Here is a 17,549-nt window from a genome sequence, read left to right on the forward strand (position 1 = left end):
TACAGGGTGTCTCTGGGAGTGTGTTGATATTTTACAGGGTGCCTCTGGGAGTGTGCTGATATTTTACAGGGGTCTCAGGGAGTGTGCTGATATTTTACAGGGTGTCTCTGGGAGTGTGTTGATATTTTACAGGGTGTCTCTGGGAGTGTGCTGATATTTTACAGGGGGGTCTCTGGGAGTGTGCTGATATTTTACAGGGTGTCTCTGGGAGTGTGCCGATATTTTACAGGTTGTCTCTGGGCGTGTGTTGATATTTTACAGGGGGATCTCTGGGCGTGTGCTGATATTTTACAGGGGGGGCGGTCTCTGGGAGTGTGCTGATATTTTACAGGGAGGTCTCTGGGAGTGTGTTGATATTTTACAGGGGGGTCTCTGGGAGTGTGCTGATATTTCACAGGGTGTCTCTGGGAGTGTGCTGATATTTTACAGGGGGGTCTCTGGGAGTGTGCTGATATTTTACAGGGGGGTCTCTGGGAGTGTGCTGATATATTACATGGGGGTTCGGGGAGTGTGCTGATATTTTACAGGGGGGTGTCTCTGGGAGTGTGCTGATATTTTACAGGGGGGTCTCTGGGAGTGTGCTGATATTTTATAGAGGGGTGTCTGGGAGTTTGCTGATATTTTACAGAGGGTCCGGGGAGTGTGCTGATATTTTACAGGGGGGTCTCTGGGAGTGGGCGGATATTTTACAGAGGGGTCTATGGGAGTGTGCTGATATTTTACAGGGTGTCTCTGGGAGTGTGTTGAAAATTTACAGGGTGTCTCTGGGAGTGTGCTGATATTTTACAGGGGGGTCTCTTGGAGTGTGCTGATATTTTACAGGGGGGGGGTCTCTGGGAGTGTGCTGATATTTTATAGGGAGGTCTCTGGGAGTGTTGATATTTTACAGGGGGGTCTCTGGGAGTGGGCTGATATTTTACAGGGGGGGTCTCTGGGAGTGTGCTGATATTTTACAGGGGGGGTCTCTGGGAGTGTGCTGATATTTTACAGGGGGCTCTCTGGGAGTGTGCTGATATTTTACAGGGGGATCTCTGGGAGTGTGTTGATATTTTACAGGGGTGCTCTCTGGGAGTGTGCTGATATTTTACAGGGTGTCTCTGGGAGTGTGCTTATATTTTACAGGGGGGTCTCTGGGAGTGAGCTGATATTTTACAGGGAGGTCTCTGGGTGTCTGTTGATATTTTACAGGGGGATCTCTGGGAGTGTGCTGATATTTTACAGGGGGGTTTCTGGGAGTGTGCTGATATTTTACAGGGGGGTCTCTGGGAGTGTGCTGATATTTTACAGGGGGGATTCTGGGAGAGTGCTGATATTTTACAGGGGGGTCCGGGGAGTGTGCTGATATTGTACAGGGCAGTCTCTGGGAGTGTGCTGATATTTTACAGGGGGAGGTCTCTGGGAGTGTGCTGATATTTTACAGAGGGGTCTCTGGGATTGTGTTGATATTTTACAGTGGGTCCCTGGGAGTGTGCCAATATTTTACAGGGGGAGGTCTCTGGGAGTGTGCTGATATTTTACAGGGGGATCTCTGGGAGTGTGTTGATATTTTACGGAGGGGTCTCTGGGATTGTGTTGATATTTTACAGCGGGTCCCTGGGAGTGTGCCAATATTTTACAGGGGGGTCTATGGGAGTGTGCTGATATTTTACAGAGGGTCCGGGGAATGTGCTGATATTTAACAGGGGGGTCTCTGGGAGTGTGCTGATATTTTACAAGGGGGTCCGGGGAGTGTGCTGATATTTTACAGAGGGTCTGGGGAGTGTGCTGATATTTTACAGGGGGGTCTCTGGGAGTGTGCTGATATTTTACAGGGGGGTCAAGGGGTCTATGGGAGGGTGCTGATATTTTACAGAGGGTGTGGGGAGTGTGCTGATATTTTACAGGGGGGTCTCTGGGAGTGTGCTGATATTTTACAGGGGGGATTCTGGGAGAGTGCTGATATTTTACAGGGGGGTCCGGGGAGTGTGCTGATATTGTACAGGGCAGTCTCTGGGAGTGTGCTGATATTTTACAGGGGGAGGTCTCTGGGAGTGTGCTGATATTTTACAGAGGGGTCTCTGGGATTGTGTTGATATTTTACAGTGGGTCCCTGGGAGTGTGCCAATATTTTACAGGGGGAGGTCTCTGGGAGTGTGCTGATATTTTACAGAGGGTCCGGGGAGTGTGCTGATATTTAACAGGGGGGTCTCTGGGAGTGTGTTGATATTTTACAGTGGTATCTCTGGGAATGTGCTGATATTTTACAGGAGGGTCTCTGGGAGTGTGCTGATATTTTACAGGGGGGGTCTCTGGGAGTGTGCCGATATTTTACAAGGGGGTCCGGGGAGTGTGCTGATATTTTACAGAGGGTCTGGGGAGTGTGCTGATATTTTACAGGGGGGTCTCTGGGAGTGTGCTGATATTTTACAGGGGGGTCAAGGGGTCTATGGGAGGGTGCTGATATTTTACAGAGGGTGTGGGGAGTGTGCTGATATTTTACAGGGGGGTCTCTGGGAGTGTGCTGATATTTTACAGGGGGGATTCTGGGAGAGTGCTGATATTTTACAGGGGGGTCCGGGGAGTGTGCTGATATTGTACAGGGCAGTCTCTGGGAGTATGCTGATATTTTACAGGGGGAGGTCTCTGGGAGTGTGCTGATATTTTACAGGGGGATCTCTGGGAGTGTGTTGATATTTTACGGAGGGGTCTCTGGGATTGTGTTGATATTTTACAGCGGGTCCCTGGGAGTGTGCCAATATTTTACAGGGGGGTCTATGGGAGTGTGCTGATATTTTACAGAGGTTCCGGGGAGTGTGCTGATATTTAACAGGGGGGTCTCTGGGAGTGTGTTGATATTTTACAGTGGTATCTCTGGGAATGTGCTGATATTTTACAGGAGGGTCTCTGGGAGTGTGCTGATATTTTACAGGGGGGGTCTCTGGGAGTGTGCTGATATTTTACAAGGGGGTCCGGGGAGTGTGCTGATATTTTACAGAGGGTCTGGGGAGTGTGCTGATATTTTACAGGGGGGCCTCTGGGAGTGTGCAGATATTTTACATGGGGGTCAAGGGGTCTATGGGAGGGTGCTGATATTTTACAGAGGGTCTGGGGAGTGTGCTGATATTTTACAGGGGGGTCTCTGGGAGTGTGCTGATATTTTACATGGGGGTCTAGGGGTCTGGGGAGTGTGCTGATATTTTACAGGGGGTCTCAGGGAGTGTGCTGATATTTTACAGCGGGGTCTCTGGGAGTGTGCTGATATTTTACATGGGTGTCTCTGGGAGTGTGCTGATATTTTACAGAGGGTCTGGGGAGTGTGCTGATATTTTACAGAGGGGTCTCTGGGAGTGTGCTGATATTTTACAGAGGGTCTGGGGAGTGTGCTGATATTTTACAGGGGGTCTGTGGAGTGTGCTGATATTTTACAGGGGGTCTCTGAGTGTGTGCTGATATTTTACAGAGGGTTCTCTGGGAGTGTGCTGATATTTTACAGGGAGGTCTCTGGGAGTGCGCTGATATTTTACAGGGCGGTCTCTGGGAGTGCGCTGATATTTTACAGGGCGGTCTCTGGGAGTGTGCTGATATTTTACAGGGTGTCTCTGGGAGTGTGCTGCTACTTTTCATGTGGGTCTCTGGGAGTGTGCTGATATTTTTCAGGGGGGTCTGGGGAGTGTGCTGATATTTTACAGGGAGGTCCCTGGGAGTGTGCTGATATTTTACAGAGGCTCTGGGGAGTGTGCTGATATTTTACAGAGGGGTCTCTGGGAGTGTGCTGATATTTTACAGAGGGTCTGGGGAGTGTGCTGATATTTTACAGGGGGGTCTCTGGGAGTGCGCTGATATTTTACAGGGCGGTCTCTGGGAGCGCGCTCATATTTTACAGGGCGGTCTCTGGGAGTGTGCTGATATTTTACAGGGTGTCTCTGGGAGTGTGCTGCTACTTTACATGGGGGTCTCTGGGAGTGTGCTGATATTTTACAGGCGGGTCTGGGGAGTGTGCTGATATTTTACAGGGAGGTCTCTGGGAGTGTGCTGATATTTTACAGAGGGTCTGGGGAGTGTGCTGATATTTTACAGAGGGGTCTCTGGGAGTGTGCTGATATTTTACAGGGGGTCCGGGGAGAGTGCTGATATTTTACAGATGGTCTGGGGAGTGTGCTGATATTTTACAGAGGGGTCTCTGGGAGTGTGCTGATATTTTACAGGGGGGTCTCTGGAAGTGTGCTGATATTTTACAGGGGGGTCTCTGGGTGTGTGCTGATATTTTCCAGGGGGGTCTTTGGGAGTGTCCCAATATTGTACAGGGGTGTCTCTGGGAGAGTGCTGATATTTTACAGAGGGGTCTCTGGGAGTGTGCTGATATTTTACAGACGCTCTGGGGAGTGTGCTGATATTTTACAGGTGGTCTCTGGGAGTGTGCTGATATTTTACAGGGGGTCTGGGGAGTGTGCTGATATTGTATAGGGGGTCTCTGGGAGTCTGCTGATATTTTACAGGGGGGTCGCCGGGAGTGTGCTGATATTTTACAGGGGGGGTCTCTGGGAGTGTGCTGATATTTTACAGAGGGTCCGGGGAGTATGCTGATATTTTACAGAGGGGTCTCTGGGAGTGTACTGATATTTTACAGAGGGTCCGGGGAGTGTGCTGATATTTTACAGAGGGGTCTCTGGGACTGTGCTGATATTTTACAGAGCAGTCCATGGGAGTGTGCTGATATTTTACAGGGGTCTCTGGGAGTGTGCTGATATTTTACAGGGGTCTCTGGGAGTGTGCTGATATTTTACAGAGGGGTCTATGGGAGTGTGCTGATATTTTACAGACGGGTCGATGGGAGTGTGCTGATATTTTACAGGGGTCTCTGGGAGTGTGCTGATATTTTACAGGGTGTCTCTGGGAGTGTGCTGATATTTTACAGGGGTTTCTGGGAGTGTGTTGATATTTTACAGGGGGGTCTCTGGGTGTGTGCTGATATTTTCTAGGGGGGTCTTTGGGAGTGTCCCGATATTGTACAGGGGGGTCTCTGGGAGAGTGCTGATATTTTACAGAGGGGTCTCTGGGAGTGTGCTGATATTTTACAGATGGTCTTGGGAGTGTGCTGATATTTTACAGGTGGTCTCTGGGAGTGTGCTGATATTTTACAGGGGGTCTCTGGGAGTCTGCTGATATTTTACAGGGGGGTCGCTGGGAGTGTGCTGATATTTTACAGGGGGGGTCTCTGGGAGTGTGCTGATATTTTACAGTGGGTCCGGGGAGTATGCTGATATTTTACAGAGGGTCCGGGGAGTGTGCTGATATTTTACAGAGGGTCCAGGGAGTGCGCTGATATTTTACAGAGGGTCTGGGGAGTGTGCTGATATTTTACAGGGAGGTCTCTGGGAGTGTGCTGATATTTTACAGGGGTCTCTGGGAGTGTGCTGATATTTTACAGAGGGTCCAGGGAGTGCGCTGATATTTTACAGAGGGTCTGGGGAGTGCGCTGATATTTTACAGGGGGGTCTCTGGGAGTGTGCTGATATTTTACTTGGGGGTCTATGGGAGTGTGCTGATATTTTACAGAGGGTCTGGGGAGTGTGCAGATATTTTACAGAGGGGTCTCTGGGAGTGTGCTGATATTTTACAAAGGGTCTGGGGAGTGTGCTGATATTTTACAGGGGGTCTGAGGAGTGTGCTGATATTTTACAGAGGGTCTGGGGAGTGTGCTGATATTTTACAGGGGGGTCTCTGGGAGTGCGCTGATATTTTACAGGCCGGTCTCTGGGAGCGCGCTCATATTTTACAGGGCGGTCTCTGGGAGTGTGCTGATATTTTACAGGGGGGTCTCTGGGTGTGTGCTGATATTTTCCAGGGGGGTCTTTGGGAGTGTCCCGATATTGTACAGGGGGGTCTCTGGGAGAGTGCTGATATTTTACAGAGGGGTCTCTGGGAGTGTGCTGATATTTTACAGACGGTCTGGGGAGTGTGCTGATATTTTACAGGTGGTCTCTGGGAGTGTGCTGATATTTTACAGGGGGTCTGGGGAGTGTGCTGATATTGTACAGGGGGTCTCTGGGAGTCTGCTGATATTTTACAGGGGGGGTCGCTGGGAGTGTGCTGATATTTTACAGGGGGGGTCTCTGGGAGTGTGCTGATATTTTACAGGGGGGGTCTCTGGGAGTGTGCTGATATTTTACAGAGGGTCCGGGGAGTATGCTGATATTTTACAGAGGGTCCGGGGAGTGTGCTGATATTTTACAGAGGGTCCAGGGAGTGCGCTGATATTTTACAGAGGGTCTGGGGAGTGTGCTGATATTTTACAGGGAGGTCTCTGGGAGTGTGCTGATATTTTACAGGGGTCTCTGGGAGTGTGCTGATATTTTACAGAGGGTCCAGGGAGTGCGCTGATATTTTACAGAGGGTCTGGGGAGTGCGCTGATATTTTACAGGGGGGTCTCTGGGAGTGTGCTGATATTTTACATGGGGGTCTATGGGAGTGTGCTGATATTTTACAGAGGGTCTGGGGAGTGTGCTGATATTTTACAGAGGGGTCTCTGGGAGTGTGCTGATATTTTACAAAGGGTCTGGGGAGTGTGCTGATATTTTACAGGGGGTCTGGGGAGTGTGCTGATATTTTACAGAGGGTCTGGGGAGTGTGCTGATATTTTACAGGGGGGTCTCTGGGAGTGTGCTGATATTTTACAGGGGGGTCTCTGGGAGTGTGCTGATATTTTACAGGGGGGTCTCTGGGTGTGTGCTGATATTTTCCAAGGGGGGCTTTGGAGTGTCCCGATATTGTACAGGGGGGTTTCTGGGAGAGTGCTGATATTTTACAGAGGGGTCTCTGGGAGTGTGCTGATATTTTACAGACGGTCTGGGGAGTGTGCTGATATTGTACAGGGGGTCTCTGGGAGTCTGCTGATATTTTACAGGGGGGTCGCTGGGAGTGTGCTGATATTTTACAGGGGGGTCTCTGGGAGTGTGCTGATATTTTACAGTGGGATCTCTGGGAGTGTGCTGATATTGTACAGGGGGTCTCTGGGAGTCTGCTGATATTTTACAGGGGGGTCTCTGGGAGTGTGCTGATATTTTACAGACGGTCTGGGGAGTGTGCTGATATTGTACAGGGGGTCTCTGGGAGTCTGCTGATATTTTACAGGGGGGTCGCTGGGAGTGTGCTGATATTTTACAGGGGGGTCTCTGGGAGTGTGCTGATATTTTACAGTGGGATCTCTGGGAGTGTGCTGATATTGTACAGGGGGTCGCTGGGAGTGTGCTGATATTTTACAGGGGGGTCTCTGGGAGTGTGCTGATATTTTACAGTGGGATCTCTGGGAGTGTGCTGATATTTTACAGAGGGTCCGGGGAGTGTGCTGATGTTTTACAGAGGGTCCGGGGAGTGTGCTGATATTTTACAGGGGTGTCTCTGGGAGTGTGCTGATATGTTACAGAGGGTCCGGGGAGTGTGCTGATATTTTACAGAGGGTCCAGGGAGAGCGCTGATATTTTACAGAGGGTCTGGGGAGTGTGCTGATATTTTACAGGGAGGTCTCTGGGAGTGTGCTGATATTTTACAGGGGTCTCTGGGAGTGTGCTGATATTTTACAGAGGGTCCAGGGAGTGTGCTGATATTTTACAGGGGGTCTGGGGAGTGTGCTGATATTTTACAGGGGGGTCTCTGGGAGTGTGCTGATATTTTACATGGGGGTCTATGGAAGTGTGCTGATATTTTACATGGGGGTCTATGGGAGTGTGCTGATATTTTACAGAGGGTCTGGGGAGTGTGCTGATATTTTACAGAGGGGTCTCTGGGAGTGTGCTGATATTTTACAGGGGGTCTCGGAGAGTGTGCTGATATTTTACAGGGGGTCTGGGGAGTGTGCTGATATTTTACAGGGGGTCTCTGGGAGTGTGCTGATATTTTACAGCGGGGTCTCTGGGAGTGTGCTGATATTTTACATGGGGGTCTCTGGGAGTGTGCTGATATTTTACAGAGGGTCTGGGGAGTGTGCTGATATTTTACAGAGGGGTCTCTGGGAGTGTGCTGATATTTTACAGACGGTCTGGGGAGTGTGCTGATATTTTACAGGTGGTCTCTGGGAGTGTGCTGATATTTTACAGGGGGTCTGGGGAGTGTGCTGATATTGTACAGGGGGTCTCTGGGAGTCTGCTGATATTTTACAGGGGGGTCGCTGGGAGTGTGCTGATATTTTACAGGGGGGGTCTCTGGGAGTGTGCTGATATTTTACAGGGGGGGTCTCTGGGAGTGTGCTGATATTTTACAGAGGGTCCGGGGAGTAAGCTGATATTTTACAGAGGGTCCGGGGAGTGTGCTGATATTTTACAGAGGGTCCAGGGAGTGCGCTGATATTTTACAGAGGGTCTGGGGAGTGTGCTGATATTTTACAGGGAGGTCTCTGGGAGTGTGCTGATATTTTACAGGGGTCTCTGGGAGTGTGCTGATATTTTACAGAGGGTCCAGGGAGTGCGCTGATATTTTACAGAGGGTCTGGGGAGTGCGCTGATATTTTACAGGGGGGTCTCTGGGAGTGTGCTGATATTTTACATGGGGGTCTATGGGAGTGTGCTGATATTTTACAGAGGGTCTGGGGAGTGTGCTGATATTTTACAGAGGGGTCTCTGGGAGTGTGCTGATATTTTACAAAGGGTCTGGGGAGTGTGCTGATATTTTACAGGGGGTCTGGGGAGTGTGCTGATATTTTACAGGGGGTCTCTGAGAGTGTGCTGATATTTTACAGAGGGTTCTCTGGGAGTGTGCTGATATTTTACAGGGAGGTCTCTGGGAGTGCGCTGATATTTTACAGGGCGGTCTCTGGGAGTGCGCTGATATTTTACAGGGTGTCTCTGGGAGTGTGCTGCTACTTTACATGGGAGTCTCTGGGAGTGTGCTGATATTTTGCAGGCGGGTCTGGGGAGTGTGCTGATATTTTACAGGGAGGTCTCTGGGAGTGTGCTGATATTTTATGAGGGTCTGGGGAGACTGCTGATATTTTACAGAGGGTCTGGGGAGTGTGCTGATATTTTACAGAGGGGTCTCTGAGAGTGTGCTGATATTTTACAGGGGGGTCTCTGGGAGTGTGCTGATATTGTACAGGGGGGGTCTCTGGGAGTGTGCTGATATTTTGCAGATGGTCTGGGGAGTGTGCTGATATTTTACAGAGGGTCTGGGGAGTGTGCTGATATGTTACAGAGGGGTCTCTGGGAGTGTGCTGATATTTTACAGGGGGGTCTCTGGGAGTGTGCTGATATTTTACAGGTGGGTCTCTGGGAGTGTGCTGATATTTTACAGGGGGGTCTATGGGAGTGTGCTGATATTTTACAGGGGGGTCTCTGGGAGTGTGCTGATATTTTACAGGGGAGTCTCTGGGAGTGTGCTGATATTTTACAGAGGGGTCTATGGGAGTGTGCTGATATTTTACAGAGGGGTCTCTGGGAGTGTGCTTATATTTTACAGAGGCGTCTCTGGAAGTGTGCTGATATTTTACAGAGGGTCCGGGGAGTGTGCTGATATTTTACAGAGGGGTCTCTGGGAGTGTGCTGATATTTTACAGAGCGGTCCATGGGAGTGTGCTGATATTTTACAGAGGAGTCTATGGGAGTGTGCTGATATTTTACAGGGGGGTCTATGGGAGTGTGCTGATATTTTACAGGGGTCTCTGGGAGTGTGCTGATATTTTACAGGGTGTCTCTGGGAGTGTGCTGATATTTTACAGGGGTCTCTGGGAGTGTGCTGATATTTTACAGCGTGCCTCTGGGAGTGTGCTGATATTTTACAGAGGGTTCTCTGGGAGTGTGCTGATATTTTGCAGAGGGGTGTATGGGGGTGTGCTGATATTTTACAGAGGGGTCTATGGGAGTGTGCTGATATTTTACAGGGGGGTCTCTGCGAGTGTGCTGATATTTTACAGGGGGGTCTAAGGGAGTGTGCTGATATTTTACAGAGGGGTGTTTGGGAGTGTGCTGATATTTTACAGAGGGGTCTATGGGAGTGTGCTGATATTTTACAGGGGGGTCTCTGGGAGTGTGCTGATATTTTACAGGGGGGGTCTCTGGGAGTGTGCTGATATTTTACAGAGGGTCTGGGGAGTATGCTGATATTTTACAGGGGTCTCTGGGAGTGTGCTGATATTTTACAGGGGGGTCTCTGGGAGTGTGCTGATATTTTACAGGGGGGTCTCTGGGAGTGTGCTGATATTTTACAGGGGGGTCTATGGGAGTGTGCTGATATTTTACAGGGGGGTCTCTGGGAGTGTGCTGATATTTTACAGGGGAGTCTCTGGGAGTGTGCTGATATTTTACAGAGGGGTCTATGGGAGTGTGCTGATATTTTACAGAGGGGTCTCTGGGAGTGTGCTTATATTTTACAGAGGGGTCTCTGGGAGTGTGCTGATATTTTACAGAGGGTCTGGGGAGTGTGCTGATATTTTACAGAGGGGTCTCTGGGAGTGTGCTGATATTTTACAGAGCGGTCCATGGGAGTGTGCTGATATTTTACAGAGGGGTCTATGGGACTGTGCTGATATTTTACAGAGGGGTCTATGGGAGTGTGCTGATATTTTACAGGGGTCTCTGGGAGTGTGCTGATATTTTATAGGGGTCTCTGGGAGTGTGCTGATATTTTACAGGGTGCCTCTGGGAGTGTGCTGATATTTTACAGAGGGTTCTATGGGAGTGTGCTGATATTTTACAGGGGTCTCTGGGAGTGTGCTGATATTTTACAGGGGTCTCTGGGAGTGTGCTGATATTTTACAGGGTGTCTCTGGGAGTGTGCTGATATTTTACAGGGGTCTCTGGGAGTGTGCTGATATTTTACAGGGTGCCTCTGGGAGTGTGCTGATATTTTACAGAGGGTTCTATGGGAGTGTGCTGATATTTTAAATGGGGGTCTCTGGGAGTGTGCTGACATTTTACAGAGGGGTCTAAGGGAGTGTGCTGATATTTTACAGAGGGGTGTATGGGAGTGTGCTGATATTTTACAGAGGGGTCTATGGGAGTGTGCTTATATTTTACAGGGGGGTCTCTGCGAGTGTGCTGATATTTTACAGGGGGGTCTCTGGGAGTGTGCTGATATTTTACAGAGGGGTCTAAGGGAGTGTGCTGATATTTTACTGAGGGGTGTATGGGAGTGTGCTGATATTTTACAGAGGGGTCTATGGGAGTGTGCTGATATTTTACAGGGGGGTCTCTGGGAGTGTGCTGATATTTTACAGGGGGGGTCTCTGGGAGTGTGCTGATATTTTACAGAAGGTCTGGGGAGTATGCTGATATTTTACAGGGGTCTCTGGGAGTGTGCTGATATTTTACAGGGGGATCTCTGGGAGTGTGCTGATATTTTACAGGGGGGTCTCTGGGAGTGTGCTGACATTTTACAGGGGGGTCTCTGGGAGTGTGGTGATATTTTACAGGGGGTCTCTGGGAGTTTGCTGATATTTTACAGGGGGGTCTCTGGGAGTGTGCTGATATTTTACAGGGGGGGTCTCTGGCAGTGTGCTGATATTTTACAGGGGGGTCTCTGGGAGTGTGCTGCTATTTTACAGGGGGTCCGGGGAGTGTGCTGATATTGTACAGAGGCTCCGGGGAGTGTGACATTCGTCACATGGGGTTTTCAAGCAGTAAACTTTGAAAATCTCCTCTGTGGAACACGGTTTCGGTGATACATTCAAACAATCAGAAGTTGTATGTTTCCTACTTCCCAACGTCCAAACCAAGGCATGCTCCGGAACGTAGGTGTGTCGATAGTTTGATACATCATAAGTTCTCAAATGATTTCAGGAATGAGTTTATAGCATTGTTCCATTTTAGGAATTCCTGGATATATTAGTATAAATATTCAACCAAAGGTTTTGGGGACTCGTGCCCTCGTCGTAATCTCACTGGATAAATATTTGAGGGGCCCAGGTTAATGCTGTGGGCGTCCAGGTTACATCTCTGGGCGCCCAGGTTATTGCTCTGGGCGCCCAGGTTAATGCTCCGGGCACACGGGTTATTGCTCTGGGCGCCCAGGTTATTGCCCTGGGCACTCAGGTTAATGCTCCGGGCACACGGGTTTAAACCCCATCACGGCAGCTGGTGGAAATGAAATTCAATTCATAAAATCTGGAATTGAAAAGTAGTCTCAGCAATAGTACTGTGAAGCCATCAATGATTGTCATTAAACACCCATCTGGTTCACTAATGCCCTTTAGAGAAGGAAATCTACCATCCTACCTGGTCTGGCCTACGTGTGACTCCAGACCCACAGCAATTTGGTTGACTCTTAGCCTCTGAGTGGCATTGCAGGCCAAGGGCAATTAGGGATGGATAACAAATGCTGGCCTTGCCAGTGACACCCACATTTCATAAAGGAAATTTTTTTAAAAATCAGATTAAAAAGCAAAGATTGGGATTTACTGCAGGAGGCTATTCTTAACCCAGGGATCATAACTGCTCCTGGAGCGAAACACTGCAGAAGCCCTAAAAGTGACAGTGTGCAGTACATGTAACCTGCAAGAGCCGGCAGAGAGCACCACTCTTGTATTTAAAATATCGGTACGTTAACTTGCTGACTTATTATTTAAGAAGGTGCGAAAATCTTAACCGGGCAATGAAGAGGGAAGGAGCCAACACATTACTGGCAAGGCTGTGAGTTGCTTCACAGCGCCAAGGTCCCAGGTTCGATTCCCGGCTTGGGTCACTGTCTGTGTGGAGTCTGCACATTCTCCCCGTGTCTGCGTGGGTTTCCTCCGGGTGCTCTGGTTTCCTCCCACAGGTCCCGAAAGACGTGCTGTTAGGTGAATTGGACATTCTGAATTCTCCCTGTGTATCGAATAGACGCCGGAATGTGGCGACTAGGGGCTTTTCACAGTAACTTTATTGCAGTGTTAATGTAAGCCTACTTGTGACAATAAAGATTATTATTATTAATCAGGAAACACACAAAGCTTATGTAAACCAGCCCCCAACCACCTTCACAACTAACACCATCCCTGATGACAATGGTCTTTCAGAGGGGATCTCTGGTTTAATTTGAAAAATGTAATTAATATTTTTCCATTCCATTTCTGACAAACGACTCATGGTGTCGAAGCTTTTTGTTTTGCACTCATAAGGTCAGATGCAAGAATGCCCAATTTCAAAATGAACAACAACTTGCACTGCACGAGAAAAGGGTTGGATGGTTCACAAGCTGGCTCCATTTGGTTAAGATGTTGCCATGCCAAATGCACCAGGGAGCCATTATTACCATGCTTTTGTTTATTCAAAAAAATGTGCAATGTCTGGACATATTCCTTCTACCTGCAGAGGCTAGGTCAATGCATCTGCCCCAATGACTGGCGGATCAGATCAAACAGTACGCCCCCTCAATTGTTTGACTGACCGTATCAACCAACCTGTGCCTGCTAAACTCAGAACATAATACCTAACGTTATGTGTGATTCTGTGATTGGGCAGCCTTTGCTGAACAATCCCGAGTGCTTTATGAGTTACACGAAGAACCGAGGACAACACGGTACCGTGGTCCCAGGTTCAATGCCGGCTCTGGCTCACTGTCCCTGTGGAGTTTGCATGTTCTCCACGTGTTTGTGTGGGTTTCGCCCCCACAACCCAAAGATGTGCAGACTAGGTGGACTGGCCACTCTAAATTGCCCCTTAAGTAGAAAAAATGAATTGGATACTCTAAATTTAAAAACAAAAGAATGACACAAACAACAAATTTAAGATAATAGCTCACTTACGCTTGCTAGAAGCTACATATATTCTTATGTCGGGACCTGTCCTCTGCAGGCAAAAGGAATATGTCCAGAATATTTTGAATAAACAAACGTATGGGGGAACCATAGCACCTTGGTGCATCTGCCATGGGGACATCTCGATCAAATCAGAGCTGACTTACTAACCAATCAGCACTCCTCTACACATGCAACGTATATTGCTGTTCCGTTTGAAATTTGGCATTCTTGAATCTGTCCTGATGAGTGCAAGGTGTAAAGCTTTGACAGCATGTCTCTTTTTTCAGCAACACAAAGGCAATTGTTCATCTGAATAATCATTTCTGTTGGAAATCCCCTTATTTTTGTGGCAGGAATCCACTGGCGTCCACAAGTGACAGCGTTGACTCCTCTCTATCGAGTGGGGTGCCTAACGAAGGGAGATGGGTCCAAGGTGAAAGGACCCAACAGTACCTTGCTCAAGTGGCCATCATTCAGCAGCAGCCAGCTATTCAACTGTGGGAAATTTTGCCCAATTTCTGATCCGTACTCAACACCCTTATGGTCAGTAGTGTGGGTGGAAAGCCCAGCTGATTCGTCCTCACCCTGAACAATGTAACGTTCCTTTAATGAGATGCCTCATGTGGACAGAAATTGCTCTTGAAAAACAAAATCACTTTCGAAACAAACCACTGATTGGACACGGGGATGGTGGTGAGGCTACTGATGCCAAAGCACAGTGTTTGGCTGTTTTCATTACCTCACTTCTACCCCTAGGGTGAAGGGGGTTCATTGGCTGTTGATGATTTGTGTCTCAATCAGCCCAGGTTTCCAGCCAAGGCTGTCAGAAAACAGTGATTCGGAATAGGCCATAAACCGTGTGAATCAGAATGACAACACTGGGCAGCGTCAACAAGCACAGGCCTCGGAATTCAAATTCAATCCTTCTTCATTGAGCACCGATCTGACTCATCAGCAGCTACAGCCTGTCAAACACTGCACAGTATAAACAGGGAATAATGCAGCCTTATCTGTGGTTGCTGAAGCCGATTGTGTGGTCCAACCTGCCCCAGCCAATACCAAGTAACTGGATAAAATATCAGAGTTGAGGCCAGTCGGGCTCTGCCCGGCCTATGTGGCTGGGCTACTCACGAAGCCACGTGTGGGTGCTAGTGCGCGCGTACCTACCCACCACACAGGGAGCTGAACTTCAACTTACACAGTCTCGCCTTGAATGAAAAGCTCTGGCCGCTCTTTGAGCAAGTTCTTTTTGATCCATACCAGGAGCTGTCGAATATCCCCTAAACAAAATTCAAGCAGAACGGGTTGGCGTTGGTAAGATTGTACTTCTCGCACTTGCAACATTTGTTAAATCGGTCGCTGCTTGCCTTTCACAATTTGGGCGCATGAGGGATGAAAAGGATTTCTTTCCGCCGTCTAACAAAGGCCGAGTGTGAACACTGGTGGAAAAGTGCGACAGTCCCCGTGACAAACTCACACAGGCCGTCTCCAGTAAATAACGTGAGCCAGACTTTCGAATAGAAAAATCTGGGCAGCTAGTGCACAAAAACTCAAGATTATTTTAAACATTTGACAGATAATGAACAGAGTCAGAAGCCATTGCAATCTAAATAGCATCACGGGAACAGAAAGTCCCTGATCAAAGAGAAACACCACTGGACAAGTCATTACAGTGCCCCAAGTGAAAGAAACCTTTACCATTTTGATTAAGAAAATCATCATTTATCCAAATGGCAGATGGATATGGTGTAAACATATAATAAGAACAGTATATTTACTGACAGCATTTGAAATAGGCACTTAACCTTGAATGTTGCCAGGAATCACTCTTGATAGTGATTTTGTAGGAGTCACACAGAACATTCTTTTTTTTTTTAATTTAGAGTACCCAATTCTTTTTTCCCCAATTAAGGTGAAATTAGATTGACCGAACCATCTATGCTGCACATCATTGGGTTCTGGGGGTGAGACCTTCTCAGATATGGAGAGAATGTGCAAACTCTACACGGACAGTGACCTGGGGCCGGGATCGAGCCCGGGTCCTTGGCGCCGCGAGGCAGCAGTGCTAACCACTGTGCCGCCCTTTCACACAGAATATTCAAATAATCCTACTTGTTTCTCTCCCCCCCTCAGCTCTTACTTGTGTGTTTAAACATTTCATCGGGGAATGCCCAGGGTAGGGATGGGGCGGGGGAACATGTTCAAGTTCAATTAAACATCATGTGAATAATACATAAGATGGAAAACTCAAGAGTACTTAAGCAACAGTTTGAACATCACCAAGACAGATTAATCTTCAATGAATAAAAATCCCTGCCGTAAATCAGGATCATTGCTGCTTTTCCAACCAGTCACGATGTTTGATAAATGAACAGTTTAAAGGTTTTATTACCAATAGGGGCTGTGCGGAGCTGTACGAATTCAGAGTGCCAGCACCACTGCCGCACGTCAGACCAAACCCTCACAGTGCATCAGCATCCCAGTGGTTCATTTAATGTAATGGAGGCAAAACGCACAGAAAGCCTAATGTTTAATGTAATACACTTCTAATTCATATATGGAACTGCTTTTTTGCAAAACTTACTTCCCTATTCTTCTGTTTAAGTACAGTGGCCACTGTTGACAGCACCCTCTCCTCCTCCACTTATTTAGACTGGTCACTCAGTACCAGGCTCCAGACAGTTGCTGATCTTGGCTGTCCAATACACAATTGTAGAGAATAATAGAATTTACAGTGCAGAAGGAGGCCATTCGGTCCATCGAGTCTGCACCAGCCCTTGGAAAGAGTACTTAAGCCCACACTTCCACCCCATCCCCGTAGCACAATAACCCCACCTAACCTTTTTGGACACTTAAGGGGCAATTTAGCACGACCAATCCACCTAACCTGCACATCGTTGGACTTGTGGGAGGAAACTGGAGCACCCGGAGGGAACCGGAGCACCCGGGGGGGGGGGGGGGGGAACCGGAGCAAACCCCCACTGACGCAGGGAGAACGTGCAGACTCTGCACAGGCAGTGACCCAAGCCGGGAACCGAACCTGGGACCCTGGATCTGTGAAGTAACAGTGCTGGAGCTGTGAAGCAACAGTGCCAAGCACTGTGCTACCGTGCCGCCTTAGAAGTGCAGACACACAAGGCTGCTTGACCCGACTGCAGATTCATAGGCTGACAACAGAATGCAGTTGATCCCCTTGACCCCTTGTCGGGACAAATAGATTGAGGACTGCAGTCTGACAGAGGCTGTCCGCTACGAAGGTAAAAGCGACCTTTGACCCACAATCGACAATACTTCACTCCCGAAACACCAAGGCTCAAAAAGGTACTATCCAACTGGTTTCTCTTTCCACAGTATGGGGATAGGTTATGGCACTGAACTAGCAAATCAGAGATTGCAAGTTCAAGTCCCACCAGACCACTGAATTCAATAAATCCATTAAGTGTACATTGCCAGGTGGGTGGCACGGCGGCGCAGTGGTTAGCACTGCTGCCTCATGGCGCCGAGGACCCGGGTTCGATCCTTGCTCTGGGTCACTGTCCGTGTGCACATTCCCCCTGTGTCTGCTTGGGTCTCGCCCCCACAACCCAAAAGATGTGCAGTGTAGGTGGATTGGCCACGCCAAATTGCCCCTTATTTGGAAAACAAAAGAATTGTGTATTTTAAATGTACATTTTAAAAACGTGCACACTGGCAGCCTGCAGGAAAAATGAAGCGCAGTCTTTTTGTTAAAAGCCAAATCAAAGGGACTTGCTATGCCTAACTGGAGTCTGTGAGTAACTCCTAAAGCTTTTTTTAAAGACGGCCAATCAAGCTCGTTAATAGGACAACTAGGGATGGGCAATAATAATAGCCGAGTCAGCATTGAAC

At 48.4% G+C, this 17,549-nt stretch overlaps 1 protein-coding gene across 1 annotated transcript in view; it reads right to left on the minus strand.

Annotated features, from left to right (window-relative positions):
• Positions 1-17,549, minus strand: part of urm1 (ubiquitin related modifier 1) — a 124,138-nt gene that overhangs the window by 76,839 nt on the left and 29,750 nt on the right. The window contains exon 3 of the mRNA XM_072488703.1: positions 14,881-14,962. Coding sequence (XP_072344804.1) covers positions 14,881-14,962 — 82 coding nt within the window. The remainder of the gene's footprint in view (positions 1-14,880; positions 14,963-17,549) is intronic.

The sequence above is a fragment of the Scyliorhinus torazame genome, chromosome 22 (genome assembly GCF_047496885.1).
Source record: "Scyliorhinus torazame isolate Kashiwa2021f chromosome 22, sScyTor2.1, whole genome shotgun sequence".
Lineage (NCBI taxonomy): Eukaryota > Metazoa > Chordata > Chondrichthyes > Carcharhiniformes > Scyliorhinidae > Scyliorhinus > Scyliorhinus torazame.